This window comes from Octopus bimaculoides, chromosome 1 (genome assembly GCF_001194135.2).
Source record: "Octopus bimaculoides isolate UCB-OBI-ISO-001 chromosome 1, ASM119413v2, whole genome shotgun sequence".
Lineage (NCBI taxonomy): Eukaryota > Metazoa > Mollusca > Cephalopoda > Octopoda > Octopodidae > Octopus > Octopus bimaculoides.
The window spans coordinates 95,710,935-95,738,089 of NC_068981.1; the positions used below are offsets into that span (position 1 = coordinate 95,710,935).

General features: G+C 34.9%; 1 protein-coding gene across 2 annotated transcripts in view; it reads left to right on the forward strand.

Annotated features, from left to right (window-relative positions):
* Positions 1–27,155, forward strand: part of LOC106876022 (dynein axonemal heavy chain 10) — a 187,264-nt gene that overhangs the window by 3,867 nt on the left and 156,242 nt on the right. For both annotated transcript variants that reach the window (XM_052968399.1, XM_014924396.2), the window contains exons 2-13: positions 1,628–1,717; positions 3,492–3,583; positions 5,854–6,075; positions 9,368–10,158; positions 10,994–11,192; positions 11,680–11,796; positions 16,860–17,108; positions 18,933–19,109; positions 22,027–22,219; positions 24,113–24,243; positions 25,833–25,919; positions 26,543–26,656. In XM_052968399.1, coding sequence (XP_052824359.1) covers positions 1,628–1,717; positions 3,492–3,583; positions 5,854–6,075; positions 9,368–10,158; positions 10,994–11,192; positions 11,680–11,796; positions 16,860–17,108; positions 18,933–19,109; positions 22,027–22,219; positions 24,113–24,243; positions 25,833–25,919; positions 26,543–26,656 — 2,462 coding nt within the window. The remainder of the gene's footprint in view (positions 1–1,627; positions 1,718–3,491; positions 3,584–5,853; positions 6,076–9,367; positions 10,159–10,993; positions 11,193–11,679; positions 11,797–16,859; positions 17,109–18,932; positions 19,110–22,026; positions 22,220–24,112; positions 24,244–25,832; positions 25,920–26,542; positions 26,657–27,155) is intronic.

Sequence of the window (27,155 nt, forward strand, 5' to 3'; positions counted from 1 at the left end):
CGGTACTGGCAACGGTATATATATATATCCGTCTATCATCTCTTTTTCTTTCCTTCTTTCTTTCTTTCTTTCTTTCTTTCACACACACTCTCTCTTTCACACTGTCTTTTTCTGTCAACAACTTTTCACTTCCCTTCCTTCTAAAATTACATTGCAATGTATATTTTGAGTCCTCCCCTTCCTTCCCTCCCTCTAATAAATGTTGTGACGGACAGACAGACAGACAGACAGACAAAGATCTAATTCTCAATTATAATATAAGATTATTATTATTATTTGTTTGACTTTGCTTTGTATTTGTACATGTTGACTCCAAGTCTCATCAAGAGACTGCAAGAAACAAGTTAGAAGTTCAAGTTGGTGTATGACTAGGGTATCACATTTTTGGTTTTGCACAGAGTATTGTTCTAGAGAATGTCAGTCAAAGCATAAGAAAATTAGAAGTTTGTTTTAAAAGTAATTTGGTGATAAGATAATAGTGTGATCTTAAGATGACAGTAAAAGGTATTTGCTATTATGTACATCTAAAAGTACTTTTGACAATGTTTACAGATTAAAATGTTTTTGGAGTTACATAGATAATATTTTTCATAGGCTATAAGCAGTTTCCACGAGCACTATTTTTTAAATTTCTTCCATTTTTGTATTTCCTGGTATCTGAGATAGGTAGCAATCAGCCCCTTTTTGCTATCATTCCTAGGGCACCTATGACAACAGGTATTGTTTTAGTCTTGAGGTTCCACATTTTGCCAATTTCTATTTCAAGGTCTTTATATTTGCTCAGTTTTTGGTAGGTTTTGACAGATACATTTATTATCAATTGGGACAGTCATATTGATAAGGAGGCATGATTTTTGTCTGAAATCCTTCAATATAATGTCTGGCCTATTTGCATCTATCTTTCTGTCAGCTTGAACAGTGAAGTTCCAAAAGAGAGAGCTGAGATCATTTTCAAGCACTAGAGATGGTTTGTGCCCCCACCAGTTTTTTAATATTATTATTATTATTATTATTATTATTATTATTATTATTATTATTATTATTATTATTATTATTATTATTATTATTATTATTATTATTATTATTATCATGGTACTGAGCTGGTAGAATCATTAGCATACTGGGTGGAATGCTTAGTGGTATTTCATCTGTCTTAACGTTCTGAGTTCAAATTCTGCCAAGGTTGACTTTGCCTTTCATCCTTTCTGGGTCGATAAAATAAGTACCAGTTGAGTACTGGGGTCAATGTAATCGATTATCCCTGTCCTCCAAAATTTCAGGCCTTGTACCTTTAGTAGACAGGATTATTATCATTATTATTATTATTATTATCATTATTATTGTTATTTTGCCCATCCTTGTTGATGATAACCAAAGACATTACATGGGAGAAGAAGATAGGCCAGTGTGTCTGGCTGTGGCCAATCAGTCTGATGCATGCTGAGAAGTTTTTGCTGCAGGTTGGGCACTGGTCTGTTGGGACTGAAGGCAAGGAGTTGGCTCTGATCTTGTGTAGTTCATGTTCTATTTGCACCTCTGCAATCTGTAAGCACACATAAATATACATACATACATACATACATACACATATACATACGAGTGTACACCATATACATTTTGTTAACAGAATATACTGTCCACTCTACTGATGAAATAAAAGTTGATACTGAAGGGTTAGAAAATAGCATTGGTGATCCTGATGAACAACTATTAGCAGGTAAGTGCAATTTTGATGATGGTCTTAATTCTTATGAATTTTACTCCTATTTCTAAGCTAGGGTTCACTTTTTTAAAATTTCTAAGCTGTTACTCTTTTTAGTCAAAGCATATGAAAAATTTTTATCAGTATTATACAAAATCACATTCTAAACCCAAAGCCTACCTTCTGAATATTTATATTACATCTTTAATTATTTTCTCTATAGGAAAGAGGCACCTATTGTCTTTTAAAACTTTCTAAATTCAGTAATAGGGAAAAGCAGGTAAGCTTAATGGTGTTAATATTTAATTTGATAAAAAGCAGGTATCAATTTGTAGGAGAATTTTCTATTGAAGGGTTACTTTTATACTATGTTCTTTCATACTCTTCAAGAGCAACACAAGCCATATTGCTCTAACTTATCTCAAAGGATCAGCAGAGACAATAGGCATAACCTCTTCCTCCAGAACAAACTAAAAATAACAAGAGCACTCAGAGAGTGCAAACCTCTGCCAAGGCAAGCACTAACGTTCTCTCAACGATTAGTGGGAGATGATTTTTAAAATGAGAATATCTGAAATAAACTCAACTGCTCTCACAAATGAGAATACTAAAAACGAACCCTACCACTCTCAAAAATTAAGTACAGTGGGAACAGAGACAGTTTTCTCTATGAAGGCTTTTTTTAATCTATCCACTGATATAGTGTCTTTATGACCATTAAGGTCTATAGTGAAAAATTTACCCGTGCATGAAAGGAAATGGAAAGGATCTGCATACTGTGCTGTTAACAGAGGTTTAACTGCATCATTGCACACAAAAATGTGAGTCCAAGAAGTAAAGCTTCCTTCAAGGCAGAGCTAGAAATGCAATTATCAAGTAGGTAAGAGGTTTTAAATAGGAGCGATATATTCAAAATTGGTAAAACTAAAAATTGTTGAGGATAAATTAAATTTATTATTGTTACTGAATATGTTAGTGTTATTTAATTTCTGAATGGTTTTGCTGCTGTTTGTTTATGTAGTTTGATTTCTTTATCCATCAGTTTCTACTAAGATAGAGATGCGAGTAAAATTAATAATAGAGAAACAAAAAATAAAACTTTGGAAATAGCAACCCTGCTATAGCTTACATGGAAACTCAAAGGAGATAATCAGAGAAAGACTTGAAAGTGAAATAAGATCGTAATACTTCATGTAAAGTAAATAAAACAAATCATCCAGAATCCTTTGTCTGGTACTGGATTGATCCTCAAATTAATCAGTTTGTGCCAATCATGAGACCAAACATCTCTGTTCTTGAGATATCTTGTCCACGGACAAACAAACAGGCACGACTGAAAACAGTACCTGCACCTTCGTTAAGGTGGAAATAATAATAATGCATGGTGTGTAGAGGAGAATTTGACAACATTTGAGTTGGTCCTCTTCACAAAGGACCAGAATAGGTAACTGAATTTGGAAAACACTAAGACATTACAGGTTGTTTTGAACAAAAACACCTTTTGCTCCCTGAATGATTTCTTAAGGCATCTGCTATAAGTAATTTCATCTGAAAACTCAGAGAACATATCATTGTTGAAATCCTGAACTATCTAGATTTGGGCATGCAATTTGAGTTTATAAAATTAAAATTAGATCCTCTCACATAATATACTTTACCAATCAATGTACTTAATGTTGTTTTCTGCGTAATGCCAGTAACTTTTGCTTGAGGAAGGAGGAGATTCATTGATAGAAACATAGCAACAACAAATTTTGGTAATTGTAAATCCTTTTTCTTTTGCTGAAAGAATTGGATAAAGAAGACAAAAGTGAAGACTCAACCAGTAAAATGGATATTCATGGTGCAGAATATGTGGAGGATGATGCAAAATCTCAGACAGTGAGTAACAAAAAAATCTGTTCTTCATAATATAGTTTTTGTCCTTATTGTCATTATTATTATCATTTTCACTGAAGGTGGTGAGCTGGCAGAATTGTTAGCATGCCAAACAAATTGCTTAGCAGCATTTTATCTGCCTTAATGTTCTGAGTTCGAATTCCACTGAAGTTGACTTTGCCTTTCATCCTTTCAGGGTTGATAAAATAAGTCCCAGTCAAGTATTGGACTTGATGTAACTGACTTCCTCCTCCCCACAAAATCTGCTGGCCCTGTGCCAAAATTTGAAATCATTATCATAATTTTCATTTTAATGTACTTGATCTTCTCAGTCTTGATCATCTTAACTGTGAAGTTCACTGTTCTCACATTTGATCTTAATCATTTCCATATAGACATTTCTTAAACTACTTCTCCCTCCTGTACCTTCCATTGTCAGTTTATGACATTATAGTATTATTTCTTTTACCAACCCTCCTCCTCCTCCTCCTCCTCCTGAGCAAGTGTATCAACATACACATGCATGCATACATACATACATACATACATACATACATACCTACATACATACATACATGCATACATACGTACATACATACATACATACATACATACAATCCTCTCATGAGGTCAATCCAGGTCTATAGTAGAAGACACTTACCCAAGGTGCCACACAGAACTGAACCTGGAAAAATGTGATTGAAAAGCAAACTTCATGCAAATCTGTATCTCCTATTTGTGCTATGTGCCATAACAGAGTAAATGACTCACCTGTACACATCAGCCAATGGTGTTCAACTAATTTTTCTTTGCATTTATGCTCAACCTTTCTGGTAAATTGACATTGCAAATCCAGTGGATCAGATTATTTCTCTCAAACAACTCTCCTTCATTACACTTTCATGAGGGCCCTAACAACCATTAATTATATCACTTACATAGCAGAACTAATCTAAAATTTCTAGAGAGCTATTTGGTTGCTGTCCATGCAAACTCTTTAGTCATTTGAAACATGCAATAGTGTGTCCCATTCCCAACGAGGGCAAACTCCTCTGACTCCATCAGCTATGAATCTATTCTTCTTACTTCCACTATCTCAAAAATGATAGGATAGTTGTAAACAATCCTCTTCTCTAAAACTTTGAGTCCTTCTCTTTCTTCAACAACTAAAATAGGATTTACTTGGATCCAGCTCTCCAATGTCACTCACCAGTAGTTCCTAAACCTTTGGATATTAGGTGAAAACAACCATTACTCTTGAAAGATGTTGAAGTGATTGGATAGGGATGTGAAGTGAAGTGTTTTGCTCAAAAACACAATGCACTACCCTGTCCAGGAATCAAGCCATGATCTTGTGATTGTGAGTGCAACACTCTAACTACTATACCATGTCTGTGTATTTGAGAAAGTGAGAGAGAGTGAGTGAGTGAGTGAGAGAGAGAGAGAGAGAGAGAGAGAGAGAGAGAGAGAGAGAGAGAGAGAGAGAGAGAGAGAGAGAATGTGTGTGTGTGTGTGTATCAGTGTAGAAGGTGTGTGGGGGTGGAGTGGGGGACGGTGGTGCTTTGAACAAAAATATATTGCAGTGTTAAGTTTCACCTTGATTGCACACCTTCCTGTGTCCAGTTGACTTTGCCTTTTGTTCTCCCTCTTGGTCAACAAAATCCTTGGTAAAGTGCTTGGTCAATAGTGAATCATTTATGTGTGATGTTGTAACTCATGGGATTATAATATGGGTTAGTGAATCTAATTTGATACAGAAATTGTACACTTTAAAAGTACTGTCCCCTATGTCTAGTCCTTCCTCTCTAGAACATTGTCCTTCTGGAATTAACTCTCTGCTTGTGTCATTTGTGCAGTTGTTGACTTGCAACCATTTAAGTGGAATGTTATTGGTACCAGTCTCACCAATCCAAGAGGGTTTGCAAAAGTTAGGGTACTGTCCCTTCCTTGAGGCCTAGTTAATAAAAAAATATATATTTATAGCCCTTGGATGATTTGATACTAACAAATGGGATGAAGAAGAAGAGATTAACAGTTTTAAAATTCTTCACAAGTCTTAGAAGCACCTCCTCTCTCCCAATTTGTGCAGGAATGAGGAAATTGTTAGTTTGTTCTCAGGAAAACTAATGTGAAGTTTCAGATAAATAAATAAAAATCTGCAATATATTTTCAAAAGATATAAGACAAAAATAACATAAACACTTAACAGAATTGACTTGAATTGAATGTCAATGCAACATTGTAGAGGTTTTTGAATTGTATTATATTTTCAGAAAACATTTATCCAGAAAGTTGAAAAAGATTATCTTTATATGAGTTTTGAGAATCTTCCAGAGGAGTTCTCTTCCTGTAATTGTATATATTTTGTGCGTACAACGTCTGGTGTTATACCAATGCCACAAAGTCATGAAGAAATGGGAGAATTATCTTTTTATTTTGAGTATGGCCTTTTAAACCAACACTTGCTGATTGTTTTGGAACAAATAGCATTACAAGTAAGCATGAAATTAAATATTTTTTTATTTTTTTTTTTTGCCAGTAAAATTTTGTATTTATTGTAAATTCTTCTTATTTCTTACTACTCTAAGGAATACCTGTGTTTGGTTAGAGAAATAAATTCTTTGTTTAGTTGAAATTTTTGTTAGTGCAACTTTACAGTAAATTATTTCTGATATAAGGGGCAGAAGACTAAAGTTAAGAGTTCAGAGAGAGAGAGTAAGAACAAAGATAGCACAAAGTTTAAATAAAACATAATTTCTTCTTGTTGTAAAGAGTTGGACAATAAATGTTATTTTCAGCAAAGACAAAGTGGTTTAATTTGCATTTCTCTGCTTTTATGACTTAGATGAAGAAAGACAACAGCAATGATATTTTGTAGGTCTTCCATGACTTGTGAGTCAATATGTCACTATTTATGGGTTATCCTTGGACCAGAAGTCTGATTTGAATGTTCATAACAGAGTAGACTCTATTAAAGGCACCCAAACATCAAATGGATCAAGTCTACTTTCTGAGAACAGCTACAAGTTCTGTAGAGTTAATATAACAGGGTTTGGTTTAATTTTATACTATGGTAGACACATACTCAAGCTGTTATGCAGTGAGATCAAATCCAGAACCATGGGATTCTTAAACATACTGTTTAGTCTATATTTAGTTAACTGTTTAGTCTATATTTGAGGAAACTTTCAGAGTTACTCATCAATCATCATTATCATTATCATTTAGCATCCGTTTTCCATGCTAGCATGGGCTAGACGGTTTTACTGGAACTGGTAAGCTGGAGAGCTGTATTAGATTCTAGTCTGATTTTGGCTAAGTTTCTACAGCAGGATGCTATTCCCAACACCAATCACTCCAAAAGGATAGTGGGTGCCTTTTATGTGTCACCAGCATGGGTGCTTTTACATGTCACCATCACAGGTGCCTTTCATGTGTCACTGTAATGCGTGTCTTTTATGTGTTACTAGCACTGTCCATGACTTCTATTTCCATTTGGCCTGATGAGTCTTCTCAAACACAGTAAACAACCAAAGGTCTTGATTATGTCATTACAACCGTGAGACCCAACATCCAAAGATCATGCTTCCTCACCTCATTCCATGTCTTCCTGGGTCTACTATCAGGTATATATGTATATATGTAAGAAAAAGAGACTACAAAAGAATAAATGATTATCTTATGAACTACATTAGTTTACAGCTTTCTGCTATAAGATGCAGTTGACTCATAGTTGAGTGCCTGAATAATACCTTATAGCTTCATTGGAGCCTCAAATATGAAGTGCAATTTATTTGGAAAGAATTACATTTGTGCATACATAGGGAATGGCATTATCAAGGAGAAAGCCAACACAGATGTATATATATATATATATATATATATATATATATCGATGATGACGATGATTATAAGAATAAAGGAAAATGGAGACAAATGCCCAAGATGTTATTTGAATCATCCTTTATATCACTGTTTGTCTCCATTTTCCATTATTCTTATGTTCTCCAAAACATGTATCACTTCTCCCAAGAATTAACTCTCACGCAAGTGTGATTACCGATTCCTAGGATACTTGTGTGACATCTGGCTACTTTGTAACTGCTTCCATGGATCTTTCCTTGTAAATTGAACATTCATATATATATATATATATATAATACATCAAGTACAGGACATTACCAATGAGTGAAAAATATGTAAACACACGAGAGGTAAGTAGAGGACAAAATACCAAAAAATATACAATAAGAACAGGACATGACCAGCGAGTGAAAAATACGTAAACACATAATGAGAGAGAGGTATGGGACATATATATACATACATATAGTCTGACTAAATTGGAAAATGATCATGTCCAGTACCTATAAAAGGAATAGATCAGAACTTAGTATTGATTATGTAACTGAAGCGGTCAGTTGGCAGATATCATAGATCACCAGATAATATTTTGTATGCATACATTTCCAGGCCTCACTTTATCTTTCATGCTTTTCATCATCATCGTTTAACGTCCGCTTTCCATGCTAGCATGGGTTGGACGACTTGACTGAGGACTGGCGAACCAGATAGCTACACCAGGCTCCAATCTGATTTGGCAGAGTTTCTACAGCTGGATGCCCTTCCTAACGCCAACCACTCAGAGAGTGTAGTGGGTGCTTTTACGTGTCACCTGCACAAAAGCCAGTCAGGCGGTACTGGCAATGGCCATGCTCAAAATGGTGTATTTTATGTGCCACCCGCACAAGAGCCAGTCCATAGCATAGATAAAATAAATTATCAATCATTTACTGAGGTTGATTTAATCAATTACAGCCTTCCCCTATAGAAATAACCTGGAGCTTTAAAGAGAAATCACTATAATAAAATTTGTAAGTGTACAAAGATGTAGTGCAGTTGTGATAAATTACATTAGAAGCTTCTTCACTGCTTACTTGATTGGGTCATATGCAAATGAAAAATTTTGAAACTCCCCTCTTGATTAATTCAGGCTATACTTTTCTTCACCCTCTTTATTTCATGCTACTGGCCACATAAAATACAACTTATAAAACTTCATGCTGAAAATAACTCCTCTCAGTCGATACAATGCATGTCAGCATGGAAAAGATGATGTAAATGATGATGATGCTTGTAGCCGTTGTAGCAATGATGACAATGATTACTACAATGATAATTCTCTTTTTTCTCAATCTTCTCTCCAAATTGCAAACATCATCCTTTCCCAATATTCATAATGTTTGATGAAACAATATATTCTTCATTAATATGAACTTTGATAACAAAGAATTCTCTCTGCTTCAAAAGTAAGGGAAGTCTTATATTGTGTAAAAACTATGTTCAGAGAAATCTGTTAAATGAGTTTTGGTTTTGAAAGGATATATGTGATCTATACCAAGAGAACCAACCATAAACATCAACATCATTTATTCAAATCATATATACTGTACACATTTCTATTTCTTGAGAAGTCAGTTTTTAGTTGCTCTGCTGAAGCATTCAACAAAATATGTGGAATAAAGTAGAATGTCTTTCAACAGAATTTCCTTTGATCACATGAGGAATTTGATCACATGAGGAATTTGATCACATGAAGAAATGCAGTTAATAGTTTAATCAATATTTATGATTCTGTAATTGACAATAATAAAAAGGATATTTTGTGTAAAGTGTATTTGATTAAGATGTTGTATACACACACACACATATGCATATATATATATAGTTTTATAAAGACACATTCAATTTACTAATCTCCTTTATCTCCTTTAATCCAATTTCTAGGTTTACCAGCCTCTGCTGTCTTTCTTTATTCACAAAAATGCTGATGTCTCTGATGAAATCATAGTTTCTGCAACTCCTCCTGAACCTACTTTTAAGTCGCTCAACACTGACAATATCGATACATCTTCCTTCTCAATTATAAAAGATGAATGTCTCATAGCTATGAAAAAATTTACTTCTAGTATTACTCGGACTATTCATCAAATCGAGGGTGAAGTACGGCTTGAAATACATGAATCATTTAATAATTATGATTTGCTTTCTGATCCCTCAGAACTACTGAAAGATGTTGAATTTTGTGAGCTATTAAGGATGACTTGCACTGACTGGATGACACGGATCATTGAAGCACTGGAAATCCAGCTAAAGAAAGAACCACAAGGCAATGGGCCTCTGATGGAGATTGATTATTGGAAAGAAAGGAATGCTGCCTTAAGTGCGCTGGTTGAGCAACTTCGTTCAGGAACAGTGCGCCAGGTCTTGGATATTTTTAATTCCATTGACAATACCTTTGAAGAAATGCTGTTGGATCTACATAAATATCATATTGAAGCAAAGGATAATGTTCGTTTCCTTTCGACCCTAGAACGTCATTTCAAAAATATTTCTCATGGTTGTAGTTTCCAGGTTGTCACGGAAACGATTCCATCCATGATGAATGCCCTGAGAATGGTGTGGATTATTTCAAGACATTACAACAAAGATGAGAGGATGGTGCCTCTGATGGAGAGAATAGCTTGGGAGTTAACCGAGAGAGTTGTTCAAGTAATTAATGTTCGCAAGTTGTTTGAGTGAGTTCTAATTATTATTTCATTGATAGATCACTAGAAAAATGCCTAGTATTTTGAATTAAAATTTTGCCAAAATTGACTTTAATCTTTTGGGGGCTGATAAAACAAGTATCAGACAAATATTGAAGGTGATATAAATGATTATTAACTCTCCTGTAAAAGAGAAAAAAATCCACACGTACACGTATGCATCCATGCACACACACACACACACACCACACAGAGGCTTGATGAAACAAACAAGAGAATAAAACTCAGTACATAACAGTTTATGTGTATTTTAAAATTTAACAGAAAAGTTACATAAGTGACTCAAGTGTTGCATGTTTCAAGCATTGCACTTAGCAAACTAACTTTAAATTGAATTAGACGAAATCTTAAGTTACTGGTGATAATGTATACAGTCCATTGACTAGCTGAAGGACCTGATGACAGTTGATACATCCCACTGGCTTACTAAATGATGTTTCAATTTATGGTCCTCTAATGTTGTCTTGTTTATCAGTAACTGGTCTTTACAACCACGTGTGTCCTTTCTGCAACCATTCTGTTCTTTGAGTCGAAATTTTCTGTTGAGCTTTTGATAAGTCTTAGTCTGGTTGATGTTGATGTAAGAGACATGTAGAAGTAAAACAGATATGATTGGCTTATGTAGTTTTTAGGGTAATTTGTACAGTGAAGTTACCTCCCTTCCAACCTTCACCTTTCTCTCTGTATTGTGGTATATGTAGGATAATTTAGTGAGCCACTATGTGGTTGGAAATATTTTGACCTTTAAAACTCTGCAAGGGTAACCTTTAATTTATTTTCTCAAATTAAATTCATGCTCTTTTAGATCCACCCTTGAAGAGGTAAAGAAAAAGACTTCTGGTGCTAAAAAAATGTTAACCACTTGGAAAGAATCCTACTTTGAAAGACGTGCAAAAATTGAAGCTTCTGGGCGAGATCAGCGGTGGGAATTTGATAGGAAAAGATTGTTTGAAGCTACAGACTATATGGCCACTATAAATCAAGATCTTTATGACATTGGTCAGGTGACAGTCATCAATTTTTTCTATAAATAATCCTTACATGTGTAACTTGTGGCACTTACTCTGCTTGTGTCCTGTAAGAAGTATGGTACATATGATGTCATGATTATATAAACATTATAACTTTTTATTAATAGCTTTCAAAATAATTTGTAGGTCTAACTTTCTCAATTTATGTGATTTTTGTCTATTTCTTCCTTACTCACTAATGTTTTACTTCCAACTAGGATTTGTTGAAGCTAAGTAATTTCTCAAATAATCAGACAGTGTACTATTTGGTGGACTCTGTACTGGATACAGTGTTTGTTAAATTATTCTTTTTATTGTATGCAATAACTAACAAGGTGCACTACTAGAAAAAGATTGCTAATGCCTCCTTTAAAGCTTGGTTATTTTCGTTATGATAGAAATATCATGACAGATGTTTAGACATATTACTTTCATTATGCTTTAAGTTTGTCATGCTCAAAGTTTGATATTATATTTTTAGGTCATGGAAGAGTTCTACAACATTTTTGGATCAGAACTGAAAGCTGTTACAGGAGATCCTAAGAAAATTGAAGATGTTATTCAAAGAGTTAAAGGTTTAATTAAGCCCCTCAGTGTGGTAAGTGTTACTGATTAGTTTAAATAGACATTTTTGGTGCATGTAATATTAAAAAAGAAAAATAAAGACATCTCTCATTTTTATTTTTCATTTATATATTTGAGTTTTCTTTCTTTATGAAGTATTGTTTGTAGATCTGAAATGGTGCCACATTAACCTGTAATCTAGATAGTAACATAGTTATCTGCACTTTACAACACAACCAACCATAATTTACAATAAGATCTTAGTGCAGACTTCAGTATAGGATATCTTGGAAGAATTAGTGAACGAATCCATTATGTTTTTGGCAAGGTTAAAAAGGTGAATGTGGCTAAGGCCCTGGTAATATTATAATCTTCTGGTTTCAAATGAATAATGATAAAGAACATCAAGAAATACAAAGACACAAGTTAAAGTAGACTGCCACATTTATTTTGCCGTTAAACGAAAATACAGCAAACTGGTATACATGAATAATTCTGTTAATAAAAATACATTGGTTCCTTGTGTGGCTTGAACATAAAGATGTGCATGGGAAAAACACATAGCATGGTGACAAAAATCTCTGCTGACAATTCTCTTCTCACGGAGAATGCATAGTGAAATAAACTTGTTCTATGCTGAAGATCTGAACTCCATCATGACAACCCAACTCACTGAAGAAAATAGTGGGAAAAGACATCCTTAAATAGCTATGGGTAGGCTCAAATGGACCACACTTTTATGGCCAGGCAAGTGGTCTGATTGGATGACTTAAAGTATCCAATCAGCACAAGCAAGTATGGTTGTGTGACTGCTTGCAGAAAACAATGGTGATGAGCCAAAATGTGGGTACTTAAAGGTAAATTGTGAACATGCTTGCTACATGTTCATCTGAATGCATGATGTCATTGGCATGCTCATATAAAGTTGGCTGATGTTATATAACAACAACAATGGCAGTAGTAACAATAGACCACATCATAAGAGATGCCACTTGATAGGAAACTAATTTACAATTACCTTTTAATACTAGTCTACTGTTAAACTGAGTTTTTATTCAAGTTAGAAAATAAAATTCTACAACTATTGCCACTACTTCTCTGAATTCATTAACTCTATGATATTCTCAAGTAAATCTGTTCAATGTCCTCTGTTTTTCACTAATGTTATTGGCTCTTGAATCCTACACTAAACATTTAATCCTATTATTTCTCTCTATTCCCTGTCTCTCAAACGATGTTCTATCAAATGATGCATAATGAAAAAGTCTTCAGGAAAGTGTCATATACCTAGTGAAAATTAGAGCTGCCAAGTACTCATCATCATCATCATCATCATCATTTAGCATCTGTTGTCCACATATATAAACATACTCAATATGTTCATATATATAAGGTCTCAATCAGGATAGACCATGTATTTACATCGGGAAAGTTCCAGGGTACATAGATAAAGCTGTATAGTTATAAATATTGAGAACTGTGTATAATATATATGTATGAACTCAAGGTATAAAAAAATGTACATGTAAATTATATTAAACTAGGCATATAGCTATAAAACTGTTGTATAGAATGATTCTCTTCTATCTATAGGCATACAAATTACTTTTGATTGTGAACATAATCATTTTGTTTAAGCATATCTAATTTTAAAATGCTGTTAGATTAAGGAATAGATGCTGAATCACAGAAGAAAGCACATATAAACAAATCCACAAATAAAGAATATTCACATGCTAATCAACAAGAAAATATGTATTTTTGCATACATCCAAACTATCACATACATATGCATGTATCCATATATGTGTATGCATAGTGGATCAGTCTGATATTTTAGGTTGTCATAGTGTGGTGTTATACTGTTATAGAATATGTTATATCAAAATTAAGGCTTTTTAAAAAAAATTTTCTGTTAACTTGTTCGGGTTGTGGTAGTGATGGTGTTATTTATGTCTGGGTGGAGTGTTAATGGGTGTTGTTGTAATTCCATTCATATTTTCATTTTGAATTTCATCCTCTAAAGGCAGTTGTCCATGTACAGCCAGTATCATAGAATAAGAATAAACAAAGGAACCAAAAATACATTTCAAACCCACCATAAAAAATATGTAAATGAATGGAGTATTCTTTATGTATCGGAGCAATATTTAAAAAAATAAATGAACATATAGAATCATAGTGAAGATAGGCAATAAACTGAAATTAATAAAATGTGAAAGTAATATATATCAGTTTACTGGGTTTACATCTCAGTGAAGCAGAGTCTTAAGACTCTGACAAGGAATAATTTCATAAGATGTGTTTGGGGAGTCAGATAAAAATACTTAGTTTGGAAATGAGAACGAGAAAACAAGAAATAGAAATTGAATCCAGCAAAAAATATGGAAGTGCTCAATTAATCTGTTTAATTTAGTGGTTGTGTAAATTTTGAGAATTTAATTACGTGTTTATTGAAGTGGCAACATATTCTGATAAATTCAGATCTAGTGCTTATGTATTCTATGACATTGACGTTTTTTTTATGTTATGAGACTTTTTTTTTATTGGTGATTGGTGCAAAGTTGCATCTTCTTGTGCTGTTTATATATGGTTTGCTTCTCTTCATTCAATGTTGAAATGAGTTTAAGTACCATATTTAGTTGAATGAAGTTGTGGCATTCTTCTTTGTCACATGCCTGAATAACAAACTATGGATGAATTAGTATTGTCTGAATTGCATGTATATGTGTATATGTGTGCACATGCATGTCAGAAACTCAATATTTGCATTCTTGTCATTTATATCCACATAGTTTTTGACAGGCTCTGTCGAAGTTTAACATCATATCTTGATTGCAATAGACTGAATCTATTGTTGATACATTTAATATAGGTTTCAGATTTTAGCATAAGGCCAGCAATTTCAGTGGAGAGGTAAGTGGATTACGTCCATCCCAGTGTCCAATTGGTACTTCTTTTATTGACTCTGTAAGGCAAAAATCAACCGCAGTGGAATTTGAACTCAGTGTGTAAAGATGGTGGAAATACTGCTAAACATTTTGTCCAGGCATGGTAACGATTCTGTCAGCTTGTCACCTTTTTGATACATTTAATATTGTAGATGAGATAGCTGAAACAAGAACATAGTAAATTGGTTGTTTACTATATCTAGATTTGAATATTATTAATTACTTTACTGAGCTAAGATATTTCTAAGAAATAATTACTAACTGAGCTAAGATATTTCTCTTGATTCGTATAATTCCTGTAAAATAATTTACCTGTCAAAACTGATTTGAATTTGTTAAAAGAAAAGCATTTTATATTTGATCAAGATAAGGCAGCAAGTTGGCAGAATCATTAGTACCCAGGTGAAATGCTTAGTAACATTTCGTCCGTCTTCACGTTCTGAGTTAAAATTCTGCTGAAGTCGACTTTACTCTTCATCCTTTCAGGATCGATAAAGTAAGATTCAGTTGAGTACTGGGGTCGAGGCAATCGACATACCCAATCTCCAAAATTGCCGGCCTTGTACCAAAATTCGAAATCAGTTTTTGAGCAAGAAATTCAAAGGGAAATAATTCCCATAAAATGGATGTAAGGGCGGTAACCTTCATCAATGCGTCAAAACGAATTTTGTCCCATCTCAACTTCTCGATTTGATTGAATCTTTCCATTAAGTTTATTAACCACCACATTTCAGTTCTACTGAATATTTTCACTTATTGCATATATGTATATATTTATTGACTCATTCACAAAATATTCTCAAATAAACTATTTATTCAGCTGTGATTTCTCAGCAATTAAAGCAGCGAGCTGGCAGAATCGTTAGCAGGCCATACAAAATGTTTAGTAGCATTTTTTTGTGGCTTTACGTTTCGAGTTCAAATTCCTCTGAGACAGACTTTGCCTTTCATTCTTTCGGGGCCAATAAAATAAGTATGAGTTGAACACTGGAGTTAATATGATCGTCTAGCACACTCACTCCTCCAAAATTTCAGGCCTTGTACATAAAGTAGAAATAATTATTTCTCAGCAATTAGTAGAATAATGTTGTTGGCACTCCGTCGCTTACGGAGTTGATCCGATCAACGGAACACCCTGCTCGTGAAATTAACGTGCAAGTGGCTGAGCACTCCACAGACACGTGTACCCTTAACGTAGTTCTTGGTGATTTTCAGCGTGACACAGTGTGACAAGGCTGACCCTTTGAATTACAGGCACAACAGAAACAGGAAGTAAGAATGAGAGAAAGTTGTGGTGGAAGAGTACAACGGGGTTCCTTGTGGAGCTTTAGGTGTTTTCGCTCAATAAACACTCACAACACCCGGTCTGGGAATTGAAACTGTGATCCTATGACCGTGAGTCCGCTGCCCTAACCACTGGGCCATTGCGCATCCACAGTAGAATATATATATATAATAATCGTATAGAATAAGTATTATCTAAAATCTGAATATATTTAGAAGCAGGTGATACCTAAGCACAACAGTACCAAATCAAAAAGTGACCCTCTGTGTGTGCACTTAGGTAGTTAGAATAAAAGCTAAAATTTCCTACCAACCACATACTTTCATCCGACAAAAAGGAAAGGTAATTTAGACTAGGCAATTCTAGATATATGGAAAAGAACAGCTGATTTTGCCTCGGTTGATCATAATCTTGCTTGATTAAGGCTGCCTTGGAGCTAAACAGCAACCATATAATGTTTTATCTCTAATGTATGCATTATACAGGTACAAAATTGATTTTTCTGAACCTTTGGCTCCAAAGACTTTCAGAATTATTGATATTTTTCAAACTAGGGTTGGTCACCTCTAAATTTAACAAATATTAAATTTACTTAAATAATTAAATGAAATAGAAGTCACCTGAACATTAGTATAAATGATACAAGTTTATTAATGCTGTACTGTGCAGAATACAGGACTAACCTATAAACTAGTCTGAGGTTGTGCGAAATTTAAGTTTCTGCTCATAAAACAATATGGATTATAAGAGTTTCCAGACCTTCAGTGTCGGGAAAGTTGATGTTCTACTTCTATTACTCTCCTTTTACAAATGTCTCCAAACGTTTTAACTGCTCTTCTTTATTAAAATCTATCATTTCAGGTAAGCTTTGATCCATTTTCCTTAACAAACAAATATTTATGGAAAACATTGATGGATAATTTCCAGAAAGAAGTATTGTCAATTGAACAAGAAGCTGCTGGCTTTATTGACAAATCATTTAAAAACTTACGATCAGCAGAGGGAGCTTTTGATATGTTGCTTAAATTTCAACACATTCGTTCCAGAGAATCTATTAATAAACAACTGATGCAGAAGTTTACAGAGATCTTAGAACAGTATAAAAAAGAAGTAAGCATTTTATATATTCTGGAATGGTCTATAGAAATTACAGGGCTGTAACTTTGATTAAAAACTGGAATATAGCAGAAGAGGGATGTGACTTTGTCCTACGAGAGCACCGTAGGAATTCTGAAACTTTCTCATATGATTGGAAAAATTTCATCCTCAAGTAATAAACAACACAAAAGATGAGATAATTGAACTGTGGTGGTACTTGTGGTATTTGTAGCATGACTTTACTAGTATTATCATTGATGTAGCTTTAGTGATGTGTCATTTTCAGTGAAACACTAATAATTGGTTTGTTAGCTTATTAACATATTTGTAGAGTAATATTATATAAGTTTTGTTGTTGTAAATATATTTTTCCATTTTTTATATTTTTCATTTTCTATTTTGTTTTTGCTACTTTGCTGTTCACAGGATAAAATGTGGTGAAACATTTCTAACAGAATAACAAGAAAACTTGCCATTGTCATACTCAATATCTGTTTATACAATTAAGTTATATGAAGGGGTGCTGAAAAGTTCCTGACTTTAAGGGTACTGTGAAAGGCCTGGTTGGAAACCCAACCTTCCAAGTTATTTTACAAGACTTAGAACAACTGAATGACTGCTGCAATAAATGTGTGAATCTGAGAGGAGAATATGTTCAACAAAATCATAATTGACTGATCCTCCTGTGTTTTCTTTTACCCGAAGCCAAGAACTTTACAGCACCCTCTTGTATAACGTACTAGTGGTATTTGTGCCTCTTGTTGCTTGCATAATATTTTACTCTTGTTCCTTAGACTCCTTTCTAGTTCACTTTCTCTGTTCTTTACTATGAAACAATTGGTTAGAGTGTCAGGCTCACAATCATGAGGTAGTGAGTTTGAATCCCAAATGAGGCTGTGTATTGTGTTCTTGAGCAAGACACTTTATTTCATGTTGTTCCAGTTCACTCAGTTGTAGAAATGAGTTGCAACGTCACTGGTGCCAAGCTGTATTGGTCTTTGCCTTTCCTTTGGATAACGTTGATGACATGGAGAGGGGAGGCTGGTATGAATCAGTGACTGCTGGTCTTCCATAAACAACCTTGCCCAGACTTGTGCCTCAGAGTGTAACTTTCTAGGTGCAGTCCCATAGTCATTCATGACTGAATGGGGTCTTTACTCTGACTATGAAGCACACTACCTTTCTTTTTTGTACAATGAACATACTTAATATTCTTAGTATTCTAATCAATAGGATAGTAGCTGTAAAAAAATCTGCACTTCTAGAGCGGTCAGGTACTACAAAGACAAGTTACCTTTGTGATAGATGTTTTAGCTATTTAGCGATTAGACAAAAGTTGTTAAGTAAAGAAAGATATGTATTTTGTAGTTCAATTTCATTGTCCTTAGAACTCTGTTCCTCTTCTTCTCAGAAATAAAGAGTTATTATATAACATCATAGGTGGAATCGTACTTCTGCTTCAAGCACATGCATACAACCAATATATCTATGTATCTTGCAGACTTGTGTTTGATGTTTCTTCTATTTGTGTGGTGTGCTGGAACACATGACTATAACTAATTCTATTTGTTGACTCTTATAAGCAAGAAGTAAATGTATCTTATTTAAACAAATATCACTGAAGTTTGGTTAGAAGTCCTGTACATTATACACTTTGTGTATAAATACATAATCCCTCTGATTCTATATTAATTACCATAGTAAATAAGATGGATATATAAAAAATTATATTATATAGCATGGGGAAGTAGATGAAAATATATGAAATATAAATGCAGAAATATTTAAATTTAATACAAAATCCTTTCATTATCATTTCAATTAATTTTCTTCTAGGTTGTATTTGTGGAAGATGAATTTATTAAAAACCGGAAAAATCCCATTCTATTCAAAATGATGCCACCATGTGCTGGCCGCATTTACTGGGAACGATCACTATTTCACAAGATAAAACATACCATCATTTCTTTCCTTTCATTTGAAGAGATGATGGGAACAGAAACTGGTAAGAAGGTAAGAGGTATCAAACATATTTCATCTACTTAATTTTAGAGACACAATTATTTTAATATTTACAGCTTCTTTTACCAATTTTATCAACTGTTAATTGTGGATGCTGCCGATTATTTGTTTCTTTGAGCTCTAAGTGTTTTTTCTTCTGTGGTTATTACTATTCATAATGGCTTGGTTGTTGACAATCTTGGTGGAATTTTAGCATTATATAAAAAAAATTTGTTTGATTTGCAAATGTTTATAAATCTTGGAAAAGGAATAATCAAGAAATGGAATAACAATCAAACAGCATAATGCTTCTGCAGAAAATCCACACTCCGAAAAGAAAGACCATATATGCCAATGTATAAGACATGCTTTTTCTTTTACTTCATAAATCATCATCATCATCATCATCATCATTCAGTATCTGTTTTCCATACTGGCATGGGTTAGATGGTTTGACTAGAACTGGTAAGACAAAGAGCTGTACCAGGTTCCAGTCTGTTTTGGCTTGGCTTCTACAGCTGAATGCCTTTTCTAATGCCAACTGGGTGTCTTGTATGTGTCACTGGCACATGTACCTTTTACGTGTCACTGGCATGGGTGCTGTTCATGTGTCACTGGCACTGACCATGACTATGATTTCACTTAACTTGATCTGTCTTCTCAAGCATAGCAAACAGCCAAAAATCTCAGTTATTTGTCATTGTCTCCATGAGATTCAACATTCGAAGATCATAAGTGTAACAAAAAATTGCCATGTGTCTAATGTGATTGTATTATGGATGTGATACAAAGGGTATAAGTCTATGATAAAAATCTAAATTTGTTTTTTACCACAAAACATAACATTTTCCCCACAAAAACGTAGGGGCTTGTCTTATGCAAGAGTGCATCTTATACACCAGCAAATACAGTTTAAAGACAATGTAAAAAGAATTCAATGCATCATTAATGAATATAAAATATCTTGAATTTTTACTGTTACTTGCTGGGTTGCAGGGAAGAGCATTGCACAAGATCTTTGCAAACCCTTTCTAAGCTGTGAAATTGGTGTCATTAACATTTTTCTTGAACTACTGCATGTCAATACTTGTAGGAAAGAGCTGAGTAAGGCATGAATTCCAGAGTGTTAATTTACTGGGAAGGAAGGACTGGAGGTAGTGATTAGAGTGGGGCCTAAGATGTAGGACACAGCAAGGGTGATGAGAGGAGGAGAGACAAGTAGGTAAAGAATTACCTGAGTAGAGGTAGCATGAGCCCTGGCAGTTCCAAGGAGCAGAGGCTATTTTAATTGTTCCAGTCTCTAGCTCACACCTGTGGGCTAGAGACTGGAACATGTCTGTGAGTGACTTGATGTCAATCAGTCAGCTCTCTTCTGGTTGCAGTCTAGGATGTGCGTGTATAGCAGGATCGCTATCCTTGGTATAGGCACATAGCTCAGTGGTTAGAGTGTCAGGCTCACAATCATGAGGTAGTGAGTTCGATGCCTGGACTGAGCTGTGTGTTGTGTTCTTGAGCAAGACACTTTATTTCATGTTGCTCCAGTTCATTCAGCTGTAGAATTGAATTGTGACATCACTGGTGCCAAGCTGTATTGGTCTTTGCCTTTCCCTTGGATAACATTGGAAGCATGGAGAAGGGAAGCTAGTGTGCATGGGTGACTGCTGGTCTTCCATAAACAACCTTGCCTAGACTTGTGCTTCGGAGGGAAACTTTCTAGGTGTAATCCTATGGCCATTCATGACCAAAGGGAGTCTTTACTCTTTACTATTTATTCTAGGTGTAAGATCAATATTCTATGGTGAGTTGCATCTGAGTTTTATTGAGGGACAAAGTATTTTCTAGTCCTGAAAAAAAAAGGCCAGTCATTGGAATACAGATCAAGGGTGAGGAGTAGGGAAGGTGTATTGCATGATGTTTTCTTGATAAGAGTAGCTCGTGTTTTCTTGCTGTTGAAAGAGACAAAATAGCATATTCCCACTATAGGATGATTTTGAGGTTTCTGTTCATGGTATATGGTGGATAAAACATGGTTTATAGTGAAGAATGAAAGATAGTATCATCTCTGTAAGAATGGGTGTTGCTGGAAGTGAGGATAAGTAAGGGACAAAATCAAACTCTAAGGCATGCCAAAATTGATAGAATGAGGAATAGAAAGAAGTTTATTAACACATGCACACACACTTCCTCACATACATATGAGGGGGTGCTGAAAAGTTCTTGGCTTTGGGTAAAAGAAAATGCAGGATGATCAGTTAATTATGATTTTATTCAATGTATTCTCCTCTCAGATTTACACACTTACTGCAGCAGTTTTTCAGTTTTTCTAAACCCTGTAAAAGAACTCAGAAGGTTAGGCCTTTTGCGATACCCTTAAAGCCAGGAACTTTTCAGCACCTCCTTGTACTTGCATGCAGAGCCAATTACATGCTAAAATATGAATAGTCACAAATATTTGTGCAAGTATGTATGCAGCATTCTGACAAGAATACTGTTTATTATGCATTTATATACATTTGTCTTGAGAAGACCTGTCAAGCCAAGTGAAATCATAGTCGTGGCTGATGCCAGTGTTATGTAACAGGCACCCATGCTGGTAGTATGTAAAAAGCATCCTTCGAATGTTGAGTCTCACAGAGGTGATAAGTGATTGAGACCTTTGGCAATATGCTGTGCTTGAAAAGACTTGTCAAACCAAGTGAAATTGTATATGTGGCCAATGCCAGTGTCACGTAAAAAGCACCCATTACACTCTGGGAGTGGTTGGTGTTAGGAAGGGCATCCAGCCATAGAAACCATGCCAAATTAGATTGGAACCTGGTGCAATTCTCCAGCTAACCAGTTTCAGTCAAACTATCTAACCCATGCCAACATGGAAAGCAGACACTAAATGATAATGATGATTGTCTATTCCTCTTCTGTTCAAATCAAGGCTCGGGAGAAATACCTTAATGTTGGTCGTCTCATGAAATGCTATGAAGTCAACATTTACAACTCATGGAGGTTTGATGTTGAAAACAAGCTGCCCAACTTACTAAAACGAAATCTGCTGACCAGGGTATCTACAAGTGAAAACCATCAAGAAGGCTCTTCACCAGTGGAACAATGTTCATCAGGAACAGCAAGTAAGTAATCTTTTTTTTTGTTTTGATTTGATATCATCAACAACTGCAAACCACTAAATTCACCAAAGGCAGCTACTTGGCTGAATGATTTATTACACTTTGATTCTTATTTCTAGTTGTGAGGCATAAATGTTGTTCTATTTCTTGATTAAAAATTAGTGGTTATTGATGGCTTCTTTATTTAATCATTTTTTTTTTACTCTTTTACTTGTTTCAGTCATTTGACTGTGGCCATGCTGGAGCACCATCTTTAGTCGAACAAATCGACCCCAGGACTTATTCTTTGGAAGCCTAGTACTTATTCTATCGGTCTCTTTTGCCAAACCGCTAAGTTACGGGGACGTAAACACACCAGCATCGGTTGTCAAGCGATGTTGGTGGGGACAAACACAGACATGCAAACATATACACACACATACATATATATACATATATACGACGGGCTTCTTTCAGTTTCTGTCTAACCAAATCCGCTCACAAGGCTTTGGTTAGCCCAAGGCTATAATAGAAGATATTTGCCCAAGTGCCATGCAGTGGGACTGAACCCGGAACCATGTGGATGGTAAGCAAGCTACTTACCACACAACCACTCCTATGCCTATGCACAGAGAATCTGGAACTTTAAACCAAAGAGAAAATCTTTACTAACATCCTTCAGTCCTTAGTCTATTAGAATGAACTTCTCTAATTTTAACAATTACTACAACCTACTCTTGTTTTGAACTTCCTATTCCCAAATTGATATATCTGTTCTCATATAGCATTTTTCATTGGATCTGCATCATACACTATACTTAATCCTTCAATCAAACTCTGTATTAGTTTCAAATTTTGGCACAAGGCCTGCAACTTCAGGGGAGGGGGTAAGTCGATTACATTGACCCCAGTACTCAAATGTTACTTATTTTATCAACCCCAAAAGGATGAAAGGTAAATTTGACTTCAGCAGAATTTGAACCCAGGATGTAAAGACAGATGAAATGCTGCTAAGCATTTTGCCTGGCATGCTTACAATTCTGCCAGCTTGTTGTCTTGCGGCGACCTCAACAGGAATTGAACTAAAAAGCAAAGTTGTGGAATTAAATGCTGAAATACATTTTAGCTAACATGCTAAGGATTCTGTCAACCCTCTGGTACAATCAAACCCTATATTAACCATACTAATATTCCCTGGTACAATCAAACCCTATATTAACCATACTAATATTCCCTGGTACAATCAAACCCTATATTAACCATGGTACATATTAAGCTGGTACAATATTCTCTGGTACAATCGGACCCTATATTAACCATACTAATATTCCCAGCTTGCTCTCTTTTTCTCTGTAAGATGTGCTAAGTCATATCATTCTCTTCAGAAATAGCAATAAATTAAATGTGTTCAAGCACTCTTAGAAGCTTATGAGGGTTGGTAATTAATGTAAGTTTCTTCTATTTGGTAGAGTAAAGATAAGTCCTTTGCTGTTTATTGCATGCACTATTGTAAAAGATATGGTACAACTTCTAACAGTTTGGTGATCAGTGACATATAGAATTGAGTGTTGTGCCCAGGGACACAATGGAATGCATTCAGTACATTTAGCTAAAGTTTATGTATTGATTGTTATTTGAAGCAATAGCAAGCAATGGGATTCCACACTGTTCCCATCTATGAAATCAACTTACAAGGCCTGGGGTTATAGTAGAAGATATTTGTCCAAAGTGTTGTGCAGGGGAACTGAACCTGAAATTACATAGTTGCAAAGTGAGCTTCTTAACCACACAACCATGTCTGCACCTACCACACAGTCAAATATTTTAAAGCTGATGAAATTTCCAAATTAAACTATATCAAGATTTGTTTCATTTTGTATTTCTTTTCTTATGTAGTATTTTCTTTTATTTTTTCAGTTAATTCAGCTAATGATTTTAAATTTATTGTGGATTTTGACTCAATGCTTCTTGAAATTATCTCTGAAACTAAATACATGGAGCAGCTTGGGTTTCCTGTCCCTGAATTGGCACGGAATGTTGCATTGCAGGTAAAATATTTTGGATCTAACTTTGTTGGTAGATGATGGAAATAGGCATCTAGATATTTGATAGGTACCTCAAGATGGTACGACTTTTATATAATGATCTGACAGACACTGACTAATATTGACTAGAGTCATCATCATCATCATTTAAGATCTGCTTTCCATGCTGGTATGGGTTGGATGGTTTGACATGGAGCTGCTCAGACTCCAGCTGTCTGTTGAGGTATGGTTTCTATGGCTGGATGACCTTCCTAATGCCAACCATGTAACAGTGTGCTGGGTGCTTTCTATGTGCCACTGGCATGGATGTGTTTATGCAGCACCAGTACTGGTGCATTAGCGCAGCACTGGCATGGGTGCTTTTTAAATGGCACTGGCACATGTATGTGTGGAAGACAGCGATTTTGCTTGGCCTAATGTATCTTATCAGGTACAGCAAATTGCCACATTCCCCAGTTCCTTGTCATTTCCTCAGCGACACTCAGCATCCAAAGATCCTTTGTCACCACTTTTTTCCATGTCTTCCTGGGCCTACTCCTCCCACAATTAGAGTATGGCACTTCATTATGCAGGTGATTTGGAATAAATAGACAAAATGTTAAATCTTGATTAGATAGTTAGTAAATATTGGTTGATTAGATATTAATTGCATAGACAGAATTAAATGGCTAGAGAGTCTGTAGATGTTGACTAGAATAAACATGATCTGAAGATGCTCACTGAGTAGATGATGATGATGATCATCATCATGACAATGAGGAGGAGGAAGAAGAGGAGGGAAGGGGAGAAGGAGAAAGATGAGAGAAGAGAGGATGAGGTTAGTGGTAAAAGCAGTGGTTGGTCTTGAATGTTATGATCTTAATGCAGTCAGAATGACAAGCTCCTAACAACAAATGGTGGCAGTCTTCTTCAGTTCTATGATCTGATGTCTTCTACCTTCTTTACAACCTCCACATATGGCTAGGTGTGAAGGAACTATGGATGTATAATATTCACACAAAATATTTGCAATGCAGACTTCAGTAAACAAAAAACACACTATGTTGATCACTCTAATTTCACACATGCAGCTAACACTTACAAATACAAGCCTCCTGGGACACTGGCCACAGACTTCATCTCTGGGTAGGGAGAGGATGGATAAAGGAGCTGAGGAAATGTCTAGAATATTTATAATTACTGATTCAGTGTGAATAAAAAGGTTGATGAATGCAATGTTATCTAATTGCAGCTCAACCCTGATTAAGCAGACCTATGATGAAAGGCAAACTGTCTTTCTTGGGATTTGTCTTGGACTACATTATCTAATTAGTTCTTTCCTTATTCAAAGAGGTATGATTCAATTTGTGAGTGATTTGGCTATGACTTCTGGCAAATTAAGCAACTATGTAGAAACTCCCTTGGCCTGATGAATAAAATATTTAAAGTAGTGGTGTCTTTTAAAACAACTAACTGCCACAACATCATCAAGAATGTTATGTTCATTTTCTGTGCTAACTCTGTAGAAATAAAACTCTTCTTTGCATGAGACAAAGTTTGTCTATTAAATTTCCATCTTAATTATGTACAATTTTCTTTTAAATTAATTTCAGGAAGAAAAGTACATACGATATACTGAAAGCTTAAACAACATGTTGAAGCATTATTATGATATACTGAGCACATTAAATTTTGCTGAGGTTTGTAGCTCTTTCCTTTTGGTTCAATTTCTTAAGTTGTCTGTATTTTCCTTCTACTCACAAAATAGCAGGGTTTCAAGGTGAAAATGAATAGTATCTAGCCTCACTCTACTCTACCTGTCAGACTAAAGAAGTTAGGTAAGAGAATACATGAGACTTGTTAGTACTGCCCCTTTTCTCCAGATTAACTAATGTAAAAATATATTACAAAAATAAAAACCTCTTATTTCATATTTGTTTGATTTAGTTATGAAATATCTTCTGTAAAATCTTTTATTCCTGCTGATTTATGTACTTCTCTGTTGTTGGTTTCTCTTGAATGTCTTGTAAAAAAGATGTTTTCTTATTCCATCCAGCCTGGACAGGATATAGATATTACCACAAATTGTTGGAGTTATTGTGTTATGGTTGAGTATACTTCAGTTGAACCAGGCACGATTTTGTTTTTAGATCAGTAGCATGAAGAAGATAACACGTTTCATTTACTATTTAAAAATTTTTTTTTTTAAATTTAAAACACATTGTAACATATTTACTGGATTCACACAAACACCATGTTTTGATTGATAATACTAAAGTGTTTGATTGTATTTTCATTGACTATTTTCTTACACTTATTTCAGGCAAGCATTCTTGAAGAACATTTGAATGAACTGCAGAACATCATATATGCTGGATCCAAACGACTCAACTGGAATTCTCTTAGTATTGGAGACTTCACTGTACGATGTGAATCTGTGAGTAGATTGTTAATATGCTGTGAGATAATCCTAGCATTTGAGATTGGAATGGAGACTGCTTCCTGGTTGTAATAGGTTCTTGGTGGGTCAAGTCTGAAATTCTTTCCTTTCACATATGTTACACTGCCTGTAGATATGAAAGTCACAGCTCACATTTTCCTTGAGAACAGCGATGGCAGTTGTTTATGTCTAGGTTAAGGCCCTGGGATGACTTACATATGTTATGAAATAAAAGTTTTTATACATACTGTGTTATACTCTTACTCTTTTACTCTTTTACTTGTTTCAGTCATTTGACTGCGGCCATGCTGGGGCACCGCCTTTAGTGGAGCAAATCAACCCCAGAACTTATTCTTTGTAAGCCTAGTACTTATTCTATCGGTCTCTTTTTGCCGAACCGTTAAGTTACGGGGACATAAACACGCCAGCATCGGTTGTTATGCGAAGTTGGGGGGACAAACACAGACACACAAACATATACACACACATACATATA